The 26,510-nt window shown below is 44.8% G+C and overlaps 1 protein-coding gene across 1 annotated transcript; it reads left to right on the forward strand.

Annotated features, from left to right (window-relative positions):
* Positions 1–1,181: 1,181 nt before the first annotated feature.
* On the forward strand, positions 1,182–25,176 carry LOC107117117 (extracellular serine/threonine protein kinase FAM20C-like). The gene is made up of 10 exons (XM_015419170.1): positions 1,182–1,678; positions 4,604–4,779; positions 6,757–6,835; positions 9,411–9,503; positions 11,036–11,151; positions 11,631–11,811; positions 13,858–13,967; positions 21,606–21,687; positions 23,943–24,002; positions 24,903–25,176. Exons 1-10 carry the CDS (start codon positions 1,182–1,184, stop codon positions 25,174–25,176), a joined length of 1,668 nt encoding a protein of 555 aa, XP_015274656.1.
* Positions 25,177–26,510: the final 1,334 nt, after the last annotated feature.

Below are 26,510 nucleotides of genomic sequence, written 5' to 3' on the forward strand. Positions count from 1 at the left end.
CTTAACCACTACACCAAACTTAGTAGTTGGATGGGGGACCACCAAGGAACTCCAGGGTTGTTACAGAGGCAAGCAATGACAAACCACCTCTGCACTTCTCTTGCCTTGAAAACCCTACCGGGTCGCAATAAGTTGGCTGCAACTTGACATCACTGTCCACCCTTACCACCTTCAGAACAGAACAGCAACAAAAGGTATTTCCTCATACAGTGTATGATTACGGAATTCACTGCCACAGGATGTGATTGTGACTACTGGCTTAGGGGGCTTGGGTTGAGACAAACTCCTAAAAGACAGGGCTATCAGCAGCATGGTGGAGTCTCCAGGTTCCGTGTCAGAGAATGTCAATCCCATTTGCTGGAGGACGCAAGGTGGTGAAGGCCTGTCCCAACCATACCCTCTCTGCGGGCTAACCAGCTACATTCTACAGAAAACAGAACGTTGGCTGAGATGAATTTTTTTTGGTCTGGTTCCACAGAGCTTGTCTAATGTTGCCCATCAGAATCCTAGGAAACTTTTTTTAAAGTCTACTTTTGTTTAAGTTGTGGCTGATGTGTACCACCATTAGGCAACCTGCTTTGAAACTTTTAGGGGGAAGATTTTATAGAGTGATGAATGATGATGTAAGTGGAGAGTGAATGTACCTGAGTGCGGGATGATCGTGGAGGTAAACGGGTGAGATTAGATGGGTGGACAAGAGGTGGGCAGAGAAGTTTCTGAAGGGTTTGTCATATGAGAAGATAATGTTTAAATAGATGAATGGCATTGACCAATCTGCTGTTGCCGAGTGAGAGCCTGGCCTGCTCTTGTTAGCCTTGGCACCACCTGCTCTTCCCTTATCGATGGTGATAAAGCAATCTGCAACCTTATTTCCTGCCTCTTTCCTGCAGAAGAATTCTATACGAAAGGAATTCTTTCTACTAGAAATGGGGTTACATGAGACTGAAAATATTTTTTTTGCATTGCTATAAATGATCGGAGAATACTTTTTAAGCCTTGTATTCTGCCTGGGGAAAAAAAATCTCTTTTTTGGATTGTAATACTGGAATTCTAACTCCAGAAGACCTTTGATCCATCACCGGATGGGATGCTTCTAGCCTTTTTTGTGGCAGATATTGTGCTACTCACACATGGACCTTGCTACCACATTTTGTCTTGCTGATATCTGGGGCTCTGAGAGGATGTTACGCCATCTGCCTTCCGTGCTTCAAAGGAAGTTTAAAGTTGTTCTTTTCTTTCTTCTCCTTTTGGCTCTCCTGATACACATGGTCTTGGATTTAGCATTTTCTTCTGGCCGTGGTTCCTGTGGCTGTAGCCCCAAAATAGCAGATCCCATGGGCCTCCTGCCAGCCGATCCCAGTGCTGCAGTCCAGAATAAGCTGAACCTGAGGATTCTGCAGGACTTTAGCGGTAGTAATGGCTCCCTAGAAAAAGGCTCTCGCTTGCTGGGGGGTACACCTTATCCAGGTGACAGGAGCAACATGGATCACCAAGGTCACAGCTTCAAGCATCAAGAAGCCGAAGAAAAAATAGTATGGGCAGACAGGTCCAAGCTTGCTGCTCTCTTTGATCATCCTCTCTATAAGATTCCAACACCAGCTGTTATGGCAAAAGACAAGCTGTTTGTTACCAACGCCAAGATTAAGTTCCAACTGAAAAGCAGTAGGAGTGATGAATGGTGAGAGACCATCTCTTTCTTCCAGGAATACAGGGACAGTGGTATGGCTCATCCATCCTGGTACTGATCCACTTCTGTGCTGGCCCTTAAATGTAATCTTGCATAGGTTATGAAACAATATTCAATTCTCCTCTCCCCCATATTAGAAGAGTCAGATCCTCAGGGCTGTGGAGATAGAATACTGGGTGACAACACCTGAGACTATGTCTTGTCAACCTTATGCTCACTGGCCTGGCTTTTAATGCTGATTTTTTAAATTCCCATATTGGATATTGCTTCTAATGCTGCTAAATGGTTGGCTTCTGATGTCTTTATTTTGCCTCTTAGAGAGTGGTACTGAGGCATGGTATTATGTAGAGATCAAAAGCATATTGGGCTGGCATTGCTAAGGATATGTTAGGAATGCATGGCTCCCAATATGGGAAGAGGGTTGAAATATGCATGTGCTGTTAATACTTTCTAGGACACGTTATGAACAGGAGACAGAGGTGAGAGCATGCCATGGATTCAGAAGATACACATCTTATATGCAGCTGTGCAATTTGGTGGTTGAATACATGCCTTGCATGTATTGAGCCTCCGGTTTGGTCCCCTGTGATCTTGTGTAGATGAGATCTTTACCTAAAGTTCTAGTGAGCTGAGTTTGAGACCATTCCTGAACGAAATGGATCATTAGTGCTGATACAACCTTTCTAAGTATAGATACATAGAGTTGTATTACCAGTCCAACTGTGTATAATGTATCTATACAATCTATCCTTAGCACAACTTAACAGGGTCTAAAAGGTCTTTCACTAGATCCTGCAGGTGGAAAGCATATGATTTGCTACTGAGCAGGGGTCTTTCCTGAAAATTTCAGAGGTACCACTGTCATGGCCCTTGGTAAAATGGTCTCCACAAGTATCTTTGTTTTGCCAAGAGCATGTGGAATTTTCTCAGATGGTTCAGGTTCCAAGTTGCCAGACCATAATGAAAAGTTCAATTCTTGTTCCATCTTCCCCAACGGAGATAAGAACCTTTTTATCACTTGCAAAATGAGAAGTTTGTAAGGATGGGCCAGATCAGTCCTTAAAGGAAGCCTGAACCTTCTCTCTTTAAAGAGACAAAGACTCTTCTTCAAATAAAAGACTCCAGGCTCCCCCCCCCCTCATGTTTCTTGATTAGACTGGGTGGCATTTATTTTTGAGTGTTCCCCCCCCCCTTTATTTAGGCATAGAGATGACAATAAAACATCCATTTCATAAAAGGGGGGGGGACTTGTACTGAAAGCCATCTGTTACAGAGAAAGGGAAGGAACAACCATGTCTATTGAACAAAAGATAAAATGAGAGAAATGCATTCCTCTTTCCCTGAGTCTAAAACATCTCTACAATGATCTTGACAGGCAGAATAAACTTGTCAACAGGTTCCAGTTTTCATCTTGTGTTGGTTCTGCCCACCTGATGTTCTTGAAGCCATTTTTCTCTGTCTCCCCCACCCTTGGAAAAGCCACAAAAGACTTCCCTTTCTCTTCCCCTTTCTCTTCCCCCAGCTCCCAAATATTTCAGGACTTCAAGCAAGACCTTTAATGCGATATCCTTACCCACTTTCATGCACTTCAAATCCCACCTCTTCTACCAGGTGGAAACCTCTAGAGGGTGCAATGGACTATAGTGTTCCTCTACTGAGTATGTGACTCCCTGTTGACTCAGAAAGAGAAAAGGCAGTTCTAGCCAGAGAAACTGGCTGTGCAGACTTTGTCTCGTGAAACTTATGGCATACTAGCCTTTTGAGTATTAGCAGAGGACAAATAGAAAAAGACCTGATGGCATTTATTTTTGAGCTTTGTAAGGAAGAAAGTCAGTTAATACATTTTTTTCAATAAATAATTTTTTAAAAAATAGGCTGCAGTCTGCAAAAGCTTATGCTGGAATAAAAGAGATATTAATTCTTAAAAGGTGCTCCTCCTTATTTCTTTTCCCAAGCTTCTATCTGACACAAGTTTCCTGTGGAGTGACATGTCACTTCACTACATGGCCCTCTGCCTTACACGGGCTGGGCTTGGTGTTAGGCAATGTAGTGGCCATGACTTGAACGGCCACCTCTACTACTAACACCCAGCTGCCTGGGCTTTCTCACAGCCTTTTCGAATGGGACAAGGCCACCTTCCATACTAATCAAGGCATGAAAAGAACTTCCTCCTGAGCTTCTGTAGTGACTGCTCAAAACCTATTAGGCTAGTATGGGCATCCCTGTGTGACAGTCACTGTAACTGAATGCTGAAGATAAATACAGATTGTGGAATAATCGATGCTTTCATCATATCCAGAACCATCTGATCCTTCCCATTCTTGTTGCCGTTCCTTTCCTCTGCAGCCTCCAGTGACCACTCAAGCTGCTGTGGTCCTAGCTAGTCCAGTGTTCCCTCTAAGCTGAGTTAGTGTGAGCTGGCTCACAGTTTTTTAGCCTCCAGCTCGCTGATTTTTGTCTCAGCTCAGGAAAGATGGCTCCAGAGCAAACTAATTTATGCAGTAGCCAAATAGTTTGCTCACAACTTTAATGCCAGTAGCTCACAATGTAGAATTTTTGCTCATAAGGCTCCACAGCTTAGATTGAACATTGCTAGCTACCATGTTTGATGGTTTACAGGATATACGTGAACCATAGCCTTTGCCAGCACCCAAAATGAGGTGCATGTGTCTCCTACTAATATGGCATTTCTGTAGTTTAAAAAGAATTGTAGCCTCAGTGTTTAAACAAATGTGGTGATAACTCTGGGGGTATACAAAGCGATACTAGGCAATACTAGGCCATGACTAAGATATCAGTGGCCACCTTGGGGAAAGGTGAAGAGATGTGAAGTATTCATTGACAACTTGAGATGCATTTGTTTGACACCAAATACTATTGTTGTTGCGTGTGGTGGTGGGTGTCTTGGATCTGCAGGGTCAGTGGCAGTATGGCAGTCATGGCCCGTCTAACAGAGCAAATGGCAAAGGATCCCTACCCTCCTTGGCTCCGGTTTAACACAGGCATCAACCGCTATGAACTATATGGCCGCCATGACCCCGCCCGTCATGCCTTGCTGGAGGATTTGGCCACACAGGAAATTGTCAGTTCAGGTACTGTGTGCCACGTTCTGATCCCTGCACTGATTAATCTTTGGTTCTTCCATCGTATCTTCTCGCCTCTTCCTTCCTGTTCTCCTTCCCCTTTTGATTTCACTTTGTCTCCCTCTAGGTTTGGCACCTAGCCAGTGAAACCACCCTGACAGGAGAGGTGGAAAGAGAGTCCCTTTTCTCCTGGGTTTTTTTTGCTAGTTCTGCATCAGTGCTAACTCATGAGGGATTTTTCAGATAATATGAATGCAAATGAGGAGAGCCAGCTTTCTTCTATCTCCTAGCAGGGAGCAGGAACAACTCTGGCATTCTGATGAGCTCTTATTTTTTGTTAATTTCTGCACAGCTTTTGGCTTTATCTGCTTAATCCTCAACTGCCACTCAATCTTCATTCCTAACCGTAACCATGCTTTAAATATACCACTGTATTTCCCCCCCTTCTTCCCTCCCTCCCCAAATGTATTGTAAAGAGGCTGGATCCCAATCACTGTGGCTCTGACTATATAAGTAGAGCAATGGTGATGTGTCTTAATTTAAAACCCTGTTCAGCCAGGGACCAACATACCTAATAATCACCTTTTCCTATATAAACCTATGTGTACACTCTGGTCACACATACAATGCTGCCTTATCCTGAGTCAGACCACTGGTGGTCCATCAAGGCCAGTATTTGTCTACTCAGACTGGCAGCAGGCCCTCCAGGGACTCAGGGCAGACGTCTTTCACATCACCTCCTGCCTGGTCCTTTCAACTGGAGAAGCTGGAGATTGAACCTGGGGCCTTCTGCATGCCGAGCAGGTGCTCTGCCACTCTGAGCCACGGCCCCTCCCCATCTTCAGAGGCCCTGCTTTGGTTGCCCCCACCACCTGAAGCTAGATGGGTGGCAACCCCCAGAAAGGGCCTTTTTGGTTGTGGCACCAAAACTTTGGAACTCCTTCCCCAAGGAGATCCGTCTGTCTCTCTATTGGTGTCTTTTGCTAGCAGGTGAAGACTTTTTTGCTTCCTTTGGCATATCCCCCAAAAGGTTACTGGCCCTCCTAGTGTTTGTTTATGTGTTTTCAGTCAAATTATTTTATAATTGAACTATTTCTAATGGCTTGAATGTGTTAGTGTTTGGCGTTTTTTTTTAATGTTCACCGCCTTGTGGACCCTGATTGGGTGGAAAGGTGGCATAAAAACACTTTAAATAAATGAATAAATATTGTGGACTGCCTTGCAGACCCTGGTTGAGTGGGACGGTGGCATGAAAACGCTTTAAATAAATAAATACCCTCAACAGATCTTAATGGCTCTGGTCAACCAGCCAACAGGGATTGGCTAAGGTGACCCCCCCTCACCACCACCACAGGGAGTGGGCAGGTGTGTGTGAGGAAAGGAATTCCTCTTCTTAGATGTGAAAAGGGATGGAGAGAAGAGTGGAGAGCTGCTGCTGCTGAGGGTTGGCTGAAACACCTGGGGGGGGTGCAAAAGCTCTTTCTGGGGTAGCCAATCTGCTGCCTTGTAAAAAATCTTTCCCTCCATCTTTGCCCCAATTGTACACTTGAGCATGAAGTGTACATTGCAAGAAAGCCACAATGCTCCAGCATCCCACCCTCCAAATGGAACCACCTGGGGTAAGCGCTGGAACTTTTCACAGCCTGGAGAAGTGGGTCATGCATATAATCGGAAACCTGCATGTGCAAACAGGCAGCAGGAGGGGAAGGGAGCGATTGAGATGGCAAACATAGCATGGTGGCAAGAGCACCATGACCTCATTATGCCTCTCCTGCTGCTTTTTAATCCTGGGAAAACAAACACACAGCAGGAGACCTTTTCCTCAAACACCCCCATCATTAGGTCTAGTTTGGCCTTTAGAACTGGTGAGCAGCTCCTTAGCGGCAGGAACCTCTCTATTCCCCACCCCCTCTTTTTTTGCTAATGTAAAGCACAATGCACATGGATGGTCCCGTACTAAAAATACTTGCAATAATGTTATTTCAGTCCAGAAGCCTGGAGGGACCCAACTGAAGATAATCATGACCTTTCCCAACAAAGGCAAGGCCCTCTTCAAACCCATGAAGTGAGTAGAGCCAACACCTGTGACGTACCTGCGCCCGTGTTCTGACTCAGAGTCCCTTCCTATGCACCGAAATAATCTTTGCAGGACTCTGCTTGGCAAATAGATAAGCGTGGAGCATTCTTACTTTCTCTGAGTTCATGAGTAGCCAGGAAGTCTTTCTATAGAAATCTGATGGGGTAGCCCCTTTCATTCCCACCTCCACCAAAGGTAAAAATGCTGTGCATGAACTGTAGGGGAAAAAGTGCATGAAGCTTCCTTGGTGGTAATTTCCTCACCGTGCGGGGGTGGTGGTGGAATCAATACCGACTGCCTTGGCTTGTCCCTCACTGTACGATGCCAACTGTTGTTGAGTGAAAGAGGCTTTTCCAGATTTTCCCATGTTCTTGGAATCATCAGCCAAGCTCCCTCACATTCCTAATGACAAGATTGCCCATGGGAATCTCTACCTACTGCCCTGGTGAACAGGGAGGAATACGTCACCATTTCTGCAACTCTTAATCTGGATTGATTATCCCCCTATTCAATTTAGATTGATATTCCTATCTGCAGAACTATAACCTTTCAATGGTAATAACCCTGTTTCAGGTTCTGCTGAATTCTTCTCCTGGTCAGTGGACGATAGGAAGAGAATTTCTTCACATCGTCCAGTGATGGGGATAGGACTGCAGCTGGTCATTTGAAAGGGAACGAAGGATTCTTCTTCCAGCTGCTCCCCCAATCATGTGACCTCTTACAGTGAAGAGGTAGAAGCAACTTGTTTTCAGACTGTTATATCGGACAGATTCGCCTGGGTTACTTTCAGACCAGAGGACGGTGTTGTGGCTTGCTCGTTCATCATTTTTTAAAAAAACTTGGAGATGCCAGGGATTGAGCCTGGGACTTTCTGCATGCAAAGCAGAGGCTCTTCCACGGTCTTAGGTAACTTTCAGGTCCTGCAGTAAATGGAGAACAGGGCCATGCTTGTTGTTGTTGCTGGTTTTCAGTGGAGAAGTGCGACCTCTGGTGGTGAAAGGTTTAACCTTTGCAATTATTTATTTATTTATTTATTTAGTGCATTTTTATCCGACATGTCAAGCCGTTCAGGATAGTTCTCTCTGCCTCCGTTTTATCCTCGCAAGAAATCTGTTGAAAGAGTTAGGCTAGAAGAGAATGACCAGCCTGAGGTCACCCAGTCCAGGAAATCTTCATGATGAGCTGGTGTTTGAACCTAAATCTCCCTGGACATAGTCTAACACTCTGACTTTTATACCACATTGGCTTTGTGCTGTGGATCACTGGGGCCCAAACCAGATGAGATGCTGCAAGATCCATGACCTGATGAAACAATCATTTAAAATAAAATGGAAATAGGAGCTGTGCAGGGAAAGAGAGGCTTTAACCATCCTCCCTCATCCCTGAGATTTCACCAGTTGAAGCTAACATCCCTTCCTTTCATGGATCTGCCAGCAGCATCATGTTTATCTTGGCCCTTGGTTTAAAAAACAATCCCAAACAGTAACCATAATTAAGGAAGCTTCATGTGGATTAGTACAATGTCTAAAGTCATAAACCGTGGTTTGCAATTGGTTGGTAATCCAAAATCAGAAACTATAGTTTGAAGTGGGCTTGTGCTAACTGTGGTTTGGTATGATGACTGAACTGAGAAACCAGAAGCAGAGCTTTAGTGGTTCTAAACCATGGTGGGCTTACATAACTTCCAAACTATGATTTGCACGCTAAACAGAGGTAGCTGCAAACCTTGATTTGGTGTGATGTCTTTGAATGATTGGTTGAATCTTGTCAACTTTAAATCAGCTTGCAAGCATGTCCAGGACCTGAGGTGGGGTGGGGGCAGATGTATATTCACAAGACATAAGAGCACTGCTGGATCAGACCAATAGTCCATCCAGTCCAGCATCCTGTCTCACACAGTGGCCAACCAGTTCCTCTGGACAGCCAACAGCAGGGCCTAGAGGTCAAAGCCTTCCCCTGATGTTGCCTCCTGGCTCTGGGATTCAGAGGATTAGTGCCTCTGAATGTGGAGGTTCCCCTCAGTCACTATGGCTAGTAGCCATTGATAGACTTATCCTCCCTGAATCTATCTAATCCTCTTTCAAAGCTGTTTATTCCTGTGGCCATCACTGCATCCTCTGGAGGCAAATTCCACATTTTAATCACTCTGTGCAAATTATTTTCTTTTGTCCCTCTTGAACCTAATGCACATCAGCTTCATTGGATGCCCTCGAGCTCTAGTGTTTTGGGAGAGGGAGAAAAGTTTCTCTTTGTCAACTTTCTCCACCCGAAGCATCATTTTATAAACCTCTGTCATGTCGTCTCCCCCTTAGTCATCTCTTTTCTAAACTGAAAAGTCCCGGACCCTTCAGCCTTTCCTCAGAGGGAAGGTGCTCCTTCCCCCTCACCCTCTTGGCTGCCCTCCTCTGTGCTTTTTTCTAGCTCTGCACTGTCCTTTTTGAGATACGGTGACCAGAACTATATTCCAAATGAGGCCACACCGTAGATCTATACAGGGGCATTATCAACTGTTTTATCCACAATCCCTTTCCTAATATTCCCTAACTCCTCTCTTCACCCCCAGGCAGACTCGAGACCAGGAGACTCCAGCAGACTTCTTTTATTTCTCAGACTTTGAACGTCATAATGCAGAAATAGCAGCCTTTCACCTGGACAGGTGAGTCCGGTGCAGCGGACGGTTTAACTGTGCTAGATCACTGCACCAGCCTTGGCTAGTTTGAGATCCTGCCACTGGAACGGACAAAGATCTGCCGAGTGCAGCGTGGCAGGGCCCAGCCAGGGCTGTGGGTGTCTGTATCTGACTCCATTCCAGCAGGGCTGGCTCTCTAGCCCAAGGTCTTTGAAGTCAGAGACTGGAGGCTGAAGGAGGAGGAAGCAGAAGGCACAGCCGACATTGATCAGGAAAGGGAGGAAAGGGCTGTCGAGCCATAGCCAACCTACAGCAACCCTGTACAGTTTTCAAGGCAAGAGACTTTCAGAGGTGGTTTGCCATGGCCTGCTTCCGTCTAGTGACCCTGGACTGCCTTGGTGGTCTCCCATCCAAGCAGGGCTATTTTTGGGCAGGAACACGCAGGAACAGAGTTCCGGCTGGCTCCCAAGTTGGCCACGCCCAGCAGGAACTCATTAGCATAATAGGCCACACCCAACAGCAGAAACTCATTTGGATTGGCTACAATTAGGGGTGTGTGGCCTAACATGCAAAAAGCCCTGGGTTTTGACAACAAACAAGGTAAAGAGAATAAGAAGCAAAAGGTGGGTGTGGCTGGATGACCACACTTCTGGTAACATGGGGGTGTGGCCTAATAGTGAATGAGCTGTGCTGTCAGGGGTGTGGCCTAATATGCTAATGAGTTCCTGCTGTTGGGTATGGCCTATTATGCTAATGAGTTCCCGCTGGGCTTTTTCTACAAAAAAAGCCCTGCATCCAAGTACTAACCAGAGCTGACCTTGCTTAGCTCCTGAGATCTGATGAGACTGAACTAGCCTGGGCCATTCAGCAAAGGCTCCTCTGATTTATTCCAGACCTGGTCAGAGACCGCTCAGGTGGCCAGGGGAAGGGGAAGCAGCAGCCTTTCACCCTCTCCTCACCCTGTCCCTACCTTGCTGCCACCACCCCCTGGAAGCCAAAAAAAACCCCACTAAAGCTTATAATCTCTTTTCGTCCAAGTGTCTCTAAAACCAACATAGCAAGCTATGAGTGTCTTGTGGGGGCTTCCCACGTTCTCATACCATTGCCAGGGCACCAAAAATGATGTCCAAACTATCATGAAAGGAGTGAAACTAGAGAGTGTTCAGGGTACAGTGGCAGCAAGGTAAGGACAGGGGAGGGCAACATGGTGGGGGTGGGGTGGGGGTGAGGTGGAAATGGTGGTGGCTCCAGGACTAACATGCCTCGAGTCACCAACCAGTCCAGAGGTTTCATCATAGCTGCCAGCTGCAGAGGCTAACATCACACATCCTATTCCTTCCTCTGCCTATCTGAAGATGGCTTTGTAGCCTAAGTGTGATGGCTCACTGGGCCAGGAACCAGGTCCCTGAGAGTCCCAGAAATGGTATTCTGCATCCAGTGGGAGCCAACAGAAGTATTAGATACAGAAAAGACTGTGATTTGCCTCTAGCTGCATGCCCGGTGTAACCACGAGAGGGGAATTTGTTTGAGTTTCCTGCTTGCTCTTCTTTTCTGGGAAGGATCCTGGACTTCCGAAGAATCCCTCCAGTTTCTGGCCGTTTGGTGAATATAGCCAAGGACATCCGTGACATCACATCCGACCAGAAACTATTTAAAACTTTCTTCATCTCCCCAGGTGAGTATTTTTCCAGCCAGCCACCTTGCACAAGTTGAGCTTATTTGGAGCACCGTGAGAACAGACCTACAAAGCCAAACTGTATCCTGTGTCGTCCCCCCCCCAATGAATAGCGATAACTGTGTGAATAACCAGGCCAGATGTGTTAAATTTTCTCCTACTACGAATCAATGTTCCCTCTAAGCTGTGGAGTCTTGTGAGCAAAAATTCTACTCTGCGAGCTACTGGCATTAAAGTTGTGAGCAAGTGATTTGGCTACCGTATGAATTAGTTTGCTCTGCAGCCATCCTTCCTGAGCTAAGACAAAAATGTGTGAGCTGGAGGCTAAAAAACTGTGAGCTAGCTCACACTAACTCAGCTTAGAGGGAACACTGACTATGATATTGTTAGTTGTTATCATCACATGTCTGGTTTTGCTGGCATTACATTTCCCAGACCTTTGCTTCCCTCCATTTTCTTTTTCTTCTGGGTCACCTCAGCTGGAAACGTGTGCTTCTATGGCGTATGCTCCTACTATTGCTCCACTGAGCATGCCTTGTGTGGCAAACCAGACCTGCTTGAGGGATCCATGGCAGCTCTCCTGCCTGGTGAGAAACTGGCTAAGCGGCGTTCATGGAGAAGTCCCTGGAGGCGTTCTTACTCCAAAACCAAGAAAGCTGAGTATGTTGCTAAAATCAAAGAAAACACCCAGCCTAGAGATGGTTCTAGTTACACAGGGTCAAGGGAAGAGAAGTGACCTAGAATACTGTGGCAAGGGTGTTAACAAGATCATGCTGCACGGGTCATAATATCCCTCTTAAAAATACACACACACACTAAACAACTACATTTGTTGCCAGAATTCAGAAGTGTAGATGTTGACCTTCAAAGCTCTGGCCCCAGGATATCTAAAGGACCATCTCCTCCCATATGAACCTACTTACAGCTCACATGAACCCATGAAGCTGTCCATCAAAGTCAGTATTGTCTACTCAGACTGGCAGTTCTCCAGGGTCTCAGGCTGCGGTCCTCCACATCACCCACTGTGTGGTCCTTTTAACTGGAGATGCCAGGGATTGAACCTGGCACCTCCTGCATGCTAAGCAGATGTTTTGCCACTGAGCCACAGCTCCTTGTCTTCTGAGGTGACGGAGATGGTGACCAGGGTTATGGCTTTCTCAGTAGAGGCACTACATCTGCCACACTCTCTCCCTTTTCCATTTTGCCTGGTGCTTTTTTGATCTGTGCTTAAATGCCAGATGGAAACATGGTTGTTTCTGTCCTGGTTCTGAGTTGTTGTTGTTGTTCTTCCTGATTGTGACCAATGCTCCCTCTAAGCTACGGAGCCCTGTGAGCAAAAATTCTACTTTGTGAGCTACCGGCATTAAAGTTGTGAGCGAGCGATCTGGCTGCTGCATAAATCAGTTTGCTTTGGAGCCATCCTTCCTGAGCGAAGACAAAAATGTGTGAGCCGGAGGCTAAAAAACTGTGAGCTAGCTCACACCAACTCAGCTTAGAGGGAATACTGATTGTGACCTTGTTGTGCCGCCCCTGCGTGTTTGGGTTTTTTAGGAGATAAAAATAGCTTGCATATATGTTGCTTTTAAGACTTGTACTGCATCACCTGTTCACTCTTTAACTACTACCCATTTATATTCATGGCTACTTAGTATTGTGTGTTTTTGCGATGGTGATTTTAGTATGTTCCAGGTTACTTTAAACATCAGGAAAAGTGAAGTACAATATTTTAAATGAATTAATATGATACAGGCATAAGATTAATTAAGCAAATGGGGATCACAGCAGAAGGAACCATGTTCTTTGTTGGCCATGATGACATGGCCGTGTGCTGATATGTCCACCTACCAGCAACACTCACCCGGGGAAGGGTGGTGGTGAAACTACTGAACCATTGCCACTTCACATCTGGCTTGAAAAACTGACATTACAAAATCCTGATTCCAAAGTAGAGACCTTACTCTGCTTCTGGAATTTCTCCTCAATGTCTCAGGGAGTTGCTGCTATGCCTTAAAAGACCCCCAAGAGTCCCTTTCCCCAGTGAACTTAACTCATTTCACTTTCTCCTGCAAAACCCCTGTGGAGGGGTGCGGCATAATTCCATGGGCATTCGTTTATTCCCATATCCAATTGACTGAAGGGAGGGGAAACAGAGACAGAGAAAGCTGGCAATAAGGTCACCAGACACATGACGGGGGCCCACTGGAACAGCCTCTGTTTTGCATGCAGGAGGCACCTGGTTCAATCCCCAGAATCTCCAGTTAGAAGGAACAGGTAGTAGGTGATGCAAAATACCTCTACCTGAGACCCCGAAGAGCCGCTGCGGTTTCAGTGGACAATACTGACTTTTATGGACCAATGGTCTGATTCAGTATAAGGCAGGTTCATATGTGTGTATTCAGTTGCCAACACAGCTCTCATTTTTAGGTGCTTGGTTGTAGGTATCCTGTTCTTCTGAGGCTCCCTCTCCACCAAGTGAGCTCATAATTCTGGCCCATCCTCTCCCTGTCTCGTGACTTTGATGTCCTACCATAGCAGTTCAGTAGGTCCTGTGTTACCATCTGGGCATTAAAGGTGGGTCTTCAGTCTGGAAAGGTTGAGGAGCACTGATCTAGGGGTAATATCAAGGGGCTAAAAGGAAATGTGCAGACAGTTAAAACAATCATATGCCATTTATAATGATAATGTCTGATAACGATCTCTTCTAAGGTGGGAGCTGAACCAAAATTACTGCATTCAGGTACGACAGACACCACCATATGACCAGACTTCCCGTCTTCTCAACCTCATTGACATGACTGTACTTGACTTCCTGATGGGTAAGCCATACGAGCCTTTTCCCATAGGATGCGCTGTATGTTTCCTGAGGTTCCTAACTAGTACGGCCTTATTCTTTGCCAGTCCAGACCCTTTAGCTCAGCTTGTAACCGAAAGAGCTTGGCTCCGTCCTAGTTCCCTTTTGAACACACAGCTCAGAGTTCAAGAGTTGTTGATTCCCAGTGTACTGGCTCAACTGGTTACCACATACTGGAAATTGGAGACGCAGTCTGGAATAAAGTCAAATAACAGAGCCAAGGGTCAGAGAGCCAGGAAATCAGTCCAAGGTTGCAGGGGCGAAGAGCAAAGAACGGTTGCTACGAGCCAGGAGCAGATCTGAGCTTGCACTGTTGCTACCGCGCTGAGGCAGGTGCGTGGGGTGTTTATGAACAAGTCCTCTCTTCCCTGGGAGTCAATCTGCCAAGACTCACAGCTCCTCCTGTTGCTTTTGCAAGAGCTGCAGCCTGGCACTCTTCCTTCGCTCTTGCACATTCAGCCTCCGGTGTGCCCTGCGTCTGGGGCGCTCAGGAGAACTAGGTGGGATTCTGGCCTCGGGGAGTCTTCAGCTGGGGGTGCTGGGCCAGGCTCTGGATCAGTCTCTCCCTCTCGCTGCACCTCCTGTGCAGCTGCTGGGGCCTCTTCTCCCTCTGGTGCTGTTGAGGGTTCCTCTTCTGGGCTGACTCCAGAGGAGGCTGGGTTGCTCCCTGCCTCTTCCTCATCTGAGGAATCGTCAACGTCAGCAGAGCCAGTACCCACGACACCCAGCTTACCACTGCATGTGTGCGTCTGTCTCCTCTAGAATATGCTTTTCTGGCTATATCAAGTTAATAGATGTTAACTATATACAACTACAGCCCAGATTGTCTCCCTGTTACTTTGTGTTCTCACCTTTCTTTCAATGTGGTTTATTCTCTGGAGTGTTCAGCACATGGGACTGCGTTCTTGCATCTTCCTCAATCAATTTTCACACATCAGATGAAGCAGATTGGTACCTATGGAAACATGTCACAATAAACCAATTAAAGTCCTTCCTGGCGCTATTTTCTTCATGCATGTATGCATTTTGAAAGCGCGTTTAAGGACACAGGCATAAAATGGCTGATTCTGAGAGCCACTTAGAAGCATGTCAAAAGAGAGGGGAGTGAGTCACGCATCTCCTGAAATGTGCAAAGTGGGATTTGCAAAGCTCACCCACACGGGAGCTGTGACTGAGTGCCATGGATCTCATCTGCAGCTCTAGCTAGTGACTGAGGCATACAAAAAGTATTATTAATCAGTGCTGTTCATTGCCCCCTTCTAAGTTCTTCTGCTGATATCAAATCCCCATTGCATGTTGGATCATCTATCCCTGTCTAAGGAGTCATTAAAATTTCTGCAGGACATGCAGCTTATCTTTCAAGCAATTTTTGTGAGAAAATCTTCCTTCCTTTTTGAAATCATTTGGAGCACTGCAGGGACCCTGATTATGGATCACGCAGGGGTAATGTCAATCCCAGGCAGACATTCGCAGCATGCAAAGTCGCTTCTAGGGGAAGCAATCTGAAGCAGCGATGTGGTGGGAGGGAAAGGGTGCTGAATGCACATTTGGAACCCTGAGGGGTGGAGGGGGCAGCAGCAGTGGAAGAATGGCCACTGGGGAAAGAGCTGAGCATCCGCCCTGCTTGTCTGCTCCAAACTCCCCCCCCCCCCCCTCCCGTGGTTGCTTTTCCCAAGAAGAGGCTGTGGGAATTGGTTGCACACATTTGTGTGTAGAATAGGGTGATTTTTTTACAATGTGCTGAAGCGATGTTGATTTCAGATTGTATCATATTATTTTAATCCGCTAGTTGTGTTACTCACCTCAGTTCCTTATTAGAAGAAGGCAGATTACGCTCACCGAGTTTTATGACAATCCCATTTTGCATGTCACAGCAGAAGTGCTTCCCATGCTCGTGCTTCTTTTCTGTTGTTGAACCAGCATTCACCTTTTTGTGCATTATCTGTTGTACGCTAGCTTTCACATTTTCAAGCTGCTTCCCTATAAGTTTTTGCAGAATGCAAGCAGGGAAAATAATATCAAGCAGTCCTAATTTTCCTCTTGTTCTTACTATGGCTACTTAGGTGGAATATGACAGCGAGCAGTGCCCTCTAGTGGGAACACTGCAGTGCTGCATTAATAAATTCTGCTTTCTTTTTGCCTACATTCCACATTGAATAAAAATTAAGGCCAAATCTGCATTTCATTTTTAAAGCAGTCTTGATGCCCGTCTTTCTTTATACTGGTGTGATGCTTTTTTCAAAGTGGTACGAAAAAATCTGCTATTTTTTCCTGCTTGCTGGCCGCGAATGCTGTTGTTCTCCTCCCTCTTTGTTGGCACTCATTAGCTTTACACAAGGCAATAAATTACTTAAGGCAACAAGCCAGCAAGCTATAAACTTCTCTTTACATTCAAAGAGAAGGATTTTCTCAGCTTTCAGTTTTGCCCAGCTTTTGGTTTAAACAAGAAAGCCAAAATAGCCAAAATAGCCAAAAAACCTTAAAGACTGGGTGTTTAGTTTGCAGAATGTATGCATGTATGCATGTAGAAGGGATCTTTCTCTAACTTTTCAGGCAATATAAAAATCACAAAACAAGATAAAATCATTCACTCTTAGCTTGTCAAGCAAGGGAAAAGTTTCTTACATTCCTCTATGTGCTGTCAGAAGGTAAACAGAGCAGATAAGCCTCTGATTAGCACTTGGGGGGGGGGGCTTAAAGTGCTTTTAAGCACATCCATTTGAGCCGGAGAGAAGCCACAATCATGACAGGAGCCGAAACCACAGGGCAATAAAATAATGCAGACAGCAGAAATTATAACAGTGCAGTAGGAGAGCAAAACCTAAAGAGATGTGGACATCTCTTCTGGAGACGGAGCGAGAGTGTAGCCGAAGCAGTGGAAAATGCCAGTGCAGATTCCACCTAACTCTCACCAGCGGATGCACATCCCTGTCCATTCACAACTATGTATGAAAAAACTGATATGCACCACATCAGATTCTTGAGAATGGGCAATAGGGAGTGTTTTTTGAAAATATCCCCACATCAAGGATCACCTTGAGCAGGAAAAGCCAGCCAAGCTTTCCCGACTGGTTAAAATGTCCCCGTGCCAGGTGCTTTCAAGCAAGTTACTTACTGTATGCATTCTGAATCATTTGGAGGACTGTATTGACAGACTTCTCTGAAATCAGAGTAAGGTCTAAGTCTGCATCCCTAAAACAGTTAACTCTCTAAGTGTCCCTAAAAAAGTGACAAAATCATGAAAAATTAGAGATATTAGACAACATTAAGAAATTGGAATGTGGACATAAACGTACTTGTTCTAAACAAGTTTACAATTGTTAGCAGAATTGTTACAGAATTGTTAGCAGAAAGAAAGTGGTTGGAACCTACAGATTTGTCCCAGATACAAAAAAAAATTGCTCTAGATGAAACAACGTAATTGGCAAAAATCAGCAAAATCTATGAAGCTACTGTCATGGAGGGTCAAAAGGAAACAGACAGATCTATACACTTATTGAGAGATCCATTGGGAAACATATATACAACCTCTAAAGACATATTGGCAGTGCTAACAATTTTTTATAAAGCCTTATATGATTCTAAGAAGCCCTCTGTGCACAATATTCATAATTACTTAAATTCACACAAATATATTAAGCAACTTTCAGAGACACACAGGAATCTCCTTAATAAACGGGTGTGTGCCCAGGAAATTAGAGATATTACAAAATCTCTTAAAACAAATGTAGCACCAGGTAATGACAGTTTTAGTTGGAATTTTATAAAGCTTTTAAGTTCAGTTTAGCTGATCCCCTAGCTAAAGTTTCTAATCATATTTTAACCTCAGGAAAGTTCCCAGATTCATGGGGAGATTCGACTTCAGTGCTAATCCCAAAAGAAAATAAGGATTGGTCTAATCCAGCCTCATATAGACCGATTGCCCTCATCAATCAGGATGCAAAGATTTTTTTCATCAGTTTTGGCCTCTAAATTTAAGCATTTATTTACTTATTACATACTCTGTGACCAAACTGGTTTTATACCTAAAAAGAAATCTATCCAGTAACGTCCGGAAAACACTCAGTATATAAATTATTGTAAAATGAAGGAACAACAGGCCATTTTATTATCATTTGATATCAAAACAGGTTTCAATACTTTAGAAATTTCTTACTTGCAGGAATTATTGACTTACATGGGTTTCAGTGACAGTTTTTTAAAGTGTTAACGACCATTTATGATCATCCTACTGCTCAAATAAGGGTTAATGGTCTCCGATCTTCCAAACTGAATTTAACTCGAGGGACTAGGCAAGGAGATCCGTTATCCCCATTACTTTTTGCCTTAGCTTTGGACCCTTTGGCAGAATCATTAAGAATTAACCCTCAGTTTAAAGGTATCTAGACAGGTGGCAAGGAATAAAAACTTAGTATGTATGCAGGTGACATACATTTTATTTATTTCTGAGGCAGATCTTTCTTTAACTACACTACAAACGATATTGCAGGAGTTTGGAAGTATTTCCGGTCTAAAGTTTAATCAGACTAAATCAGATCTTTACCCCATAAATATAACTCAACAATTAGAATTGAAAATTAAATCACAATACCCTTATAATTAGATTTCCAACTTTTGGTGCTACATTGGGATCAATATTCCCCTGGATTTAAGGAAATTATTTAGTTGCAATCATAAAATGAGTTATCAGGAAATTTTATTGAAATTCAAATCTTGGAATTTACTACACTCTTCCTGGCCAGATAGAATATATTTAATTAAAAGTTACATTTTACCAGCATTTTTGTTTCTTTTTCACACTGTGCCTATTGAGCTTTTAGATAAAGAACTTGGAAAGTGGCAAAAATCCTTAACTGACTTTATATGGACCTATAAGAAGCCATGTTTCAAAAGTCACATTATGTGTAGAGCCATGTTGTATGGTGGATTGGACCTACCAGATTTTAAAAGGTATTATTTAGCCGCCGATTTGGTTAAAATACTGAATTTTCCATTTTTAGAAGACTGTCTGGATATTATTACTCCAAATTCCCTTCAAGAAACAATTTGGCAAATCCCCCCCCCCCTTCAGGTCCTCTCAAATTACATAATGAATTTCTATATACTTCTTTGAAATTATGGGACAAAATCCGTAATAATCTAAGTCCTAATGTATAGTTTTAGTCCTTTAAAGCTTACTCACGATGGTATCCTACTCCAACAAAACTCTCTCACATTCATCCTTCTAATTCCCCAAACTGCTGGAAAAGAGGAGGCCAAGCTGGAACCTACCAGTATTGCTGGTGGTGGGAATGTATCCATATAAATAAATTTTGGTCAGAGATTGTAACCCGGATTAAGAATGTCACAGGTATTGAGCTAAATTTTACTCCAGAAGCATTACTGGCCTGACATATTTATTATAAGTACTACCAAGGAGTTGATTGCTCTTTTACTGGCAGCTGCTCAATTAACAACTGCTGCAAAGTGGAAAGATCACACACACACACACACACACACACACACACACACACACACACCTCAATAGCTAGCTGGCATGAAAAGATTTGGGACCAGTTTATAATGGGGGAAATTTCAGAGAATGTGTCACATTTAGACACAACAAATAATCAATCAAAATTTGTGGCAATATGGTACCCGGTATTTAGGCTTGCCAAGTCCCCCCGGATGGCGGGGAAACCCCCGCCCCAGAGGCCCGTTCCCCGCTGCCGGGGGATCGGGCCCCGGGGAGAAACCCCCCCGACATGCACGTCACCCGGAAGTGACGTGACAACGCGGGGCATGCTGGGGGCAGGGCCATGGTCATCCGAGGGAAATCTCTATGGTGCCCCAGCGTGCCCGGCATTGTCACGGCACTTCCAGGTGACGTGCGTGCGGTGTGTGCACGCGCTCCAGACGCAACCCGGGAGTCCCCCGCTCCAGGTAAGAAAGCACTTGGCAACCCTACCGGTATTACCTTCTATGTCAACAAGTAGCATATTTGTAATCAAGATGGCTAGACGTTTTTAAACTTGGCTTTTAGTAATATTACAGTACTTTGGCTGGGAAATGTTATTTGATTATATTATAATTAAGAGATTTTCTTTTTTTGTAGAATATCTGGCTGGAATTTTAGTATTGTTAACTCAACTGATAATTATTTCGATTATTATCTTAATGGACTGTTAACTGCATATGTAATTGAATTAGAAAAATGAAACAGTTAACTCATATTAAAATCAATTGAAAAGTAGAGAGGGCAATTCTATCACTCTAGCATCTGTCTTTCTATCTGAGTGTGTTTTATGTGCTTGCCTGGAAGTCATGGTGGACTTCTGGCAACCCCTACTGGATGTTTTTCAGAGAGGTGGCTCGATTAGCCTGTCTCTGCGTCCCTTCCAAGTAGTTGCCAGAGTTGGCCCTGCTTAGCTTCCGAGATCTGACAGGATCGGGCTTGCTTGGGCTATTCAGGGCAGGGCAGGGCAGGACAATCCTTAACAAGCCTACTAACAAGTCAGTCCCATTGTATTCAGTGGGCCTCACTCTCAGGAAAGAGTTCTTCCGATTGCAGCCATAGTCTTCCCCGGGGAACCCTGAGAACTGCTAAGAAACACGTAGCAAAGGTTCTTGGCAGTCTTGAAATCTACAGTCCCCAGGACTCTTTGGGTCAAGCCATGACAACTGATCCAGTTTAGACCAAAATTCATGGTGTGGACACAACCCATGACCATGCGTTAAGTAGCTATCAGTGGGTAGGGAAATAATGCTCTTTGGATTAGTCGCCAAGAGCTGTAAATCAGATTCAGGCCTACATGGTCCACCTTCTGCTACAGAATAATCAGCATTTTCCATCTAGCCTGTTAATATGGCCATTGTGCTGTTGTCCAACCTACCTCTTGTCTTTCATAAACTTGGCTATGCTAGCAACTCTTCATATCTCACGGCAGTCTGTTTCTCTGGGGATTTTGAGGGAAATGTCCTATTAAAGCCGAACACTTTAATTAGATACATAAACTGGACAGGTCCCACTCATCCCTTTTGTCACTGATGCCTACGGCTGCCAGCCCTGGGTTGGGAAATACCTGGAGATTGGGGGAGGGGAGCCTGAGGAGGACAGGGTTTGGGGAGGGGCTTCAATGAGGTAAGATGCCACATAGAGCTCACCTTCCAAAGCGGCCATTCCCTCCAGGTGAATCAATCTATGTCACCTGGAGATCAGTTGTAATAGTTGTAGCTGGTCTGATATCTGAACCTCAGCTCTAATCGAAGGGCCAAACTCTTGGTGTTGTGCATTTCAAAAGGCCACTGCACATCTCTTGTTCACCATATGGGATTATGCACATTCAAAAGTTCTGGGTAGATTCTGCCAAAAAAACTGTAGACTTCCAAAAAGGTTAATTTCATGGTGGGTTTTGAGGCACTAAAAACCTAATTCTGTATGTGATGGCAAATTGCTTGGAGGGAGGGCAACCAACGAAGAGAGCCCTCCACGATCACTTGTACTGAGAAATAGGGAGATCTCATGACATATGCTCAGTTTTCTTATTTTATTAATGCCATTGCGGGGTTGGGGTGGCATTCTCGTCTTTCACAATCCTCATCTGCCTGTCTTATCTCGGCTCAGGGAACATGGATCGCCACCACTATGAGACCTTTGAAAAGTTTGGTAATGACACCTTTCTGCTTCATCTGGACAATGGCCGAGGGTAAGAGTGCAACGTGTCCTCCTGCAGGGTTACGGGAAGGTTGTGAGTTGTAGGATCTACATCACTGAAGAAACGGTTGAAGTATTTCTGTTTCAAACTGTAACCACAGATAAGCTTCTGTTCTGGGAATGGGCTGAACTGAAAGTAGGATTTATACGACAGACACCTGAAAATGGGAAGCGCAGGATTCAGAATAACCTCCTGGCAGCTTCATCAAACTTCTTTGAGGTCTCAGTGCTTAAAAGCAATGACTTCAGCACGCCAGAGAGTGCTTGATGGGTGGTAATTACGCCAGAGCTATATGGCACTACCACCACCCCATGAGCCTGGCCACCAAATGAGAAGGGAGCACTCACTGGAGAAGACCCTGATGCTGGGAAAGACTGAAGGTCAAAGAAGACGGGGACGGCAAAGGATGAGATGGTTAGACAGTGTCATAGATGCAACGAACATGAAGTTGAGCCAACTTCAGAGGACGGCGGAAGACCGGAAGGCCTGGCGTGATCTGGTCCATGGGGTCGCAAAGAGTCGGACTCGACTGTGCGACTGAACAACAACAACCACCCCATTATTGTAAGGCATACCACTCAGTTCAGTTTCAAAGTGCAGTAATGTCCTCAAAGGCTCCCCCTCTCTTTCTGGTGGGCTCCCCCCACCTCCTCCATTTGCCTAGGGAATAGGCCTTGGAGGAGGGGGGAGTACGCCCAGTGTTATGTTGCTGCAACCTTTCTGCAACTTGCGGAATATATTGTCGTATATGATGTCCTCAAAACTATCTTTTAAAAGAACAACTTTCCATACCAAATGGTTATGGGGGGGGGTGGTTATTTAAAATGCATAGATATCTTCTGCTGATTATTTAGTAGTGTTCAAGGGGTGAACACCCTTTTGGCTGGATCTCATCTCACTCTTCAGTACTTCCCCATGATGCCCTACCCACTTATCCCTTCCTGCTGTATTTCTAGGTTAGGGTGGTAGTGGTGGATGGAGAACAGCTAGCATGAGAGAGCTGTGGAGGACACACCCACCCGCTTCGTCCTTTTCTCCACGTCATGGCAGAAGAAGCCTCCTAAATTTCTACCCAAAAAAACCTCAGCTTCACAACTATGTTTCAGTTTCAGTACCTTTATTGGCATACAGTTGCAATTATGTAAACATGACCAATTTATGCAGTATATTCCAAATGTAAAACTAGGGCTTTTACCGTATTTACCTAAAAGGGAGATGACCATGACTGTAAGATGACCCCCTTTAAAATGTTATACACAAAATTATAGTTGGACGTAACTGTAACTTATATCAGAATTTAAGACAACCCCATCCCTTTTTTGATCGCATGCCTATGAAAAATCCTAGTCTTGCATTTGAGTAAATACGGTAAATCACAGAACATGCTTTAAAGCAGGAGTGTCAAACTCATTTGTTATGAAAGCCGGATCTGACATAAATGAGACCTTGTTGGGCCAGGCCATGTGTGACATAAAATGTAATGCCAGGTAGCGGAGATATAAACTTTATAAAGGACACAAACACAAAGGTGGTTTTTTTTACTTAAAATAAAAACATGCTTAAAATATTAGCACTCTTACAATATTTTGTTTATTTAACAGTCTCTGATAACTGACACCTCTCGCTCTGAATTACTGCATCAAAATGTCTGTGCTGTTGCAATCTTGAGTATGCTGTTCGGGTGTGCATCTGTAAGCTGCAAACCTATGATGACGCAGCAGCAGCAGAACTGGAAGAAGCAGAAGACAGCCAGTTCCACTGCGGGCCTGATAGAAACCCTCTGGGGGTCTGATCCGGCCCCCGGGCCACATGTTTGACACCCCTGCTTTAAAGGGAGGTAATAAAACCCTAATCTTCTAACAGTATTTGATTCTGCTTTGTTTCTTGGAATGCGAAAGTAGGAAACAAAGCAGAATCAAATATTTTGGAAGATTTGGGCTAGGAGCACAAAATGAATCAGGAAAGCAACTCAGAATTCTGTGAAGACAACAATTTGTGCATTATGAATATGTTTCAGGCAACCAAACAGACCATTGTATACGTGGACATCACCGGATGGCCAATACAGAAACCAAATAGATTACATAATCAGAAGCAGAAGATGGAGCAGCTCTATTTTCTCTGCTGAAACAAGACGAGTCACATGGTCACCATAGGTTGGAAGCTGCGCTACGGCACTTAACACACACAAAATATTACCCTCACCTGAAAAGCAGACACAGTTCTATTTGTTTTCTTGTTCTCAGGTTTGGGAGACACTCCCATGATGAATTGTCCATCCTGGCTCCTCTCCAGCAGTGTTGCATGTAAGGATCCTTTCCCCCTCCCTCTGCCTTTGTTCTGTCTTACAAGGAAGGTTTATCTTTTGAGATCAAGACAGGTCATCAGCTAGGGTGACAAGATTTTTTTGGTGCCAAACCCAACTATTCTTGAAAAGAGAAGAGATGCTCCTTAGTAACCCCAAGTAGTTACCAGGTTCTAAGGGCTGTGAGACTGATCAAATCTCTAATTCTGCCATTGTGCACCTTGTTGCAAATGCAGGTGCTGGATTGTAGGACTGTGATGGGCAGTCACTGGGCTGCATCTCAGGACTATCTCCTTTCCAGAGTCTTGGTACAGGAAGTTTGCTGCACTCTGGAGGACCAAGAACAGGGCACAGCTACTAAGGTCTTCCCCTGGTGTTATCTCCTGACACTGGCAGTCAGAGGTTGACTGCCTTTGAATGTGGAGGTTCCTTTTAGTCACCATAGCTAATAGCTGCTGATAAACTAATCTTCCATGAATCTGTCTAGTCCCCTTTTAGAACTCTCTATGCTAGTGGCCATCACCACATCCTCTGGCAGCAAATTCCATATTCTAAACACTCATTGTGTAAAGAAGTATTTCCATTTGTCTGTCCTAAATCTACTGCCCATCAGCTTCATTGGATGCCTCCAAGTTCTAGTATTTTGGGGGAGAAAAAGTTCACTTTGTCAGCTCTCTCTACCCCATGTATAATTTTATAAACCTGTATTATGTGTGTGTGCCCCCCCCCCCCATCACCTCTTATTTAAACTGAAAGGTCCCGGACTGTTTAAGCCTTGCCTCATGAGAAAGGTGCTCCAAGTACCATGGAGACTATTATGCCTATATTAATAGGAATATTGAATGTGATGACTGAGTGGTGTTTTTAATGGCTACACGGTTCTCTTTCTTCATGGGTCTAGTATCAAAAAGTCAACATTCTTGCGGCTGCAGCTGCTTGCCACCGAGCCGTACCGCCTGAGCGATGTCATGCGCGAGTCGTTAGCCGCTGACCACCTGTCACCAGTCTTGTCTGAGCCCCACCTGAGAGCACTGGACCGCCGGCTCCAAAAAGTGTTGGCCGTGGTGAAGAGCTGTCTGACGAATGGAGAGGAGAGAGTAGTGCTGTTAGATGACCAAGGAGGACAACAGGCTGCGACCTCGGAGCAAGAAAAAGAGACGAGTAGTGCAGCGTGAAGGGACTGGGACACCCAGCCTTTTATTGAACTCATTTAATTTAAAACACCCCCCTCAGTTCTAACTCTGCATCCAATGGATCTGCTGCAGAAAAGTCACTGGGCATGCTGTGTCTTTTAAAGAGACGGGTTAGTGAGCAAACCTACAGCAGAGAGGCTTATAATCTATTAGGGAAAGGTGGGGGAGTGGGGGCAGAAATGGAAAATAAAGAATTATCTGTAAATAACACAATTAGGCACTTGGTGTCAGTGTGGAAGAAAGAGTTGCTAGCATCCACCTCTTGAGGAGTGCCGAGGCTTTTAGAGAAAAAAGCCTTGTTAAGCATGAGGGACAAGAAATAGTTCTGAGTGCAGAGGTAGCCTAGTGGTTAAAGCACTCCCCTAGCGGAGATCTCTGTTCCACTCCAGTCCTGTTGTAAAATTAAGCTCCTGAGCTACTATAGGGAAGGTGCCCCTCCTGTGGTTCTGAGAGTCATTCACATCATCAAGATGGAGAAGACAGAGCTCTCCTTGCTGTTTACCTGGGGCCAGGTGTGGTCTGTTCCACTGCAGAGAACTGCTGTTAATAATGTTAACTTTATCTGAGGATGAAAGAGAAACATGGCAGCTGCTCTGGGTCTTTCAGGACTGGCTGACTCTCTTGCAATTTCTCTTGACCCCTGGTTCACCCCTTCAGCCTCTTATTAGTGTCTAGTGTCTACCTGGAAGGGGGTTCAGGCCAAAATACGGATTGTGTGAACAGGGTTGCTGTGCTGTTATCACTTACCTGCACTTATGGTCAAGGGCGAGAAAGGAATAATAATGTGGGATTGGCAACTGCAGCAGATGAACGGCAGTATCCCTTCTCATAAAAACCTAAGTAGACCCTGAGGCTGTTCTTTGTTCCTAGCACCTGGCATTCAGAGGTATACATTTTATTTAACTGGCTAACAGCCATGGATCCGTCCTCTATAAATTTGTCTCATCCTTTCCAGAAATTGTTCATTTTACTTCATTTATGCCCAGCCTTTCTCTCCAGTGGTGACCCAGAAGCTTGCATCATTCTCCTCTCATTCATTTCGCCCTCAAAACAACCCTGGGAGGTAGGCTAGGCTGAGTATGTGACTGGCTCAAGGTCACCCAGCGAGCTTCCGGGGCAGAACAGGGAACTGGACGGGGATCACCCAGATCCTGGTCTGTCACTCTAGCCCTGACCACCACCCTGGCTCTAAGCCAGCTAAGATGCTGCCCATCGCATCTGGCCATAGTGAATTGCATACATTAATTATGCATTGTGTGTTACGTTCCTGCTGTGAATTTATGCCTGTCCAGCAAACGGCTCGTTTCCTATCCCCC

Source organism: Gekko japonicus, unplaced genomic scaffold (genome assembly GCF_001447785.1).
Source record: "Gekko japonicus isolate JY-2015 unplaced genomic scaffold, Gekko_japonicus_V1.1 scaffold37, whole genome shotgun sequence".
Taxonomy (NCBI): domain Eukaryota; kingdom Metazoa; phylum Chordata; class Lepidosauria; order Squamata; family Gekkonidae; genus Gekko; species Gekko japonicus.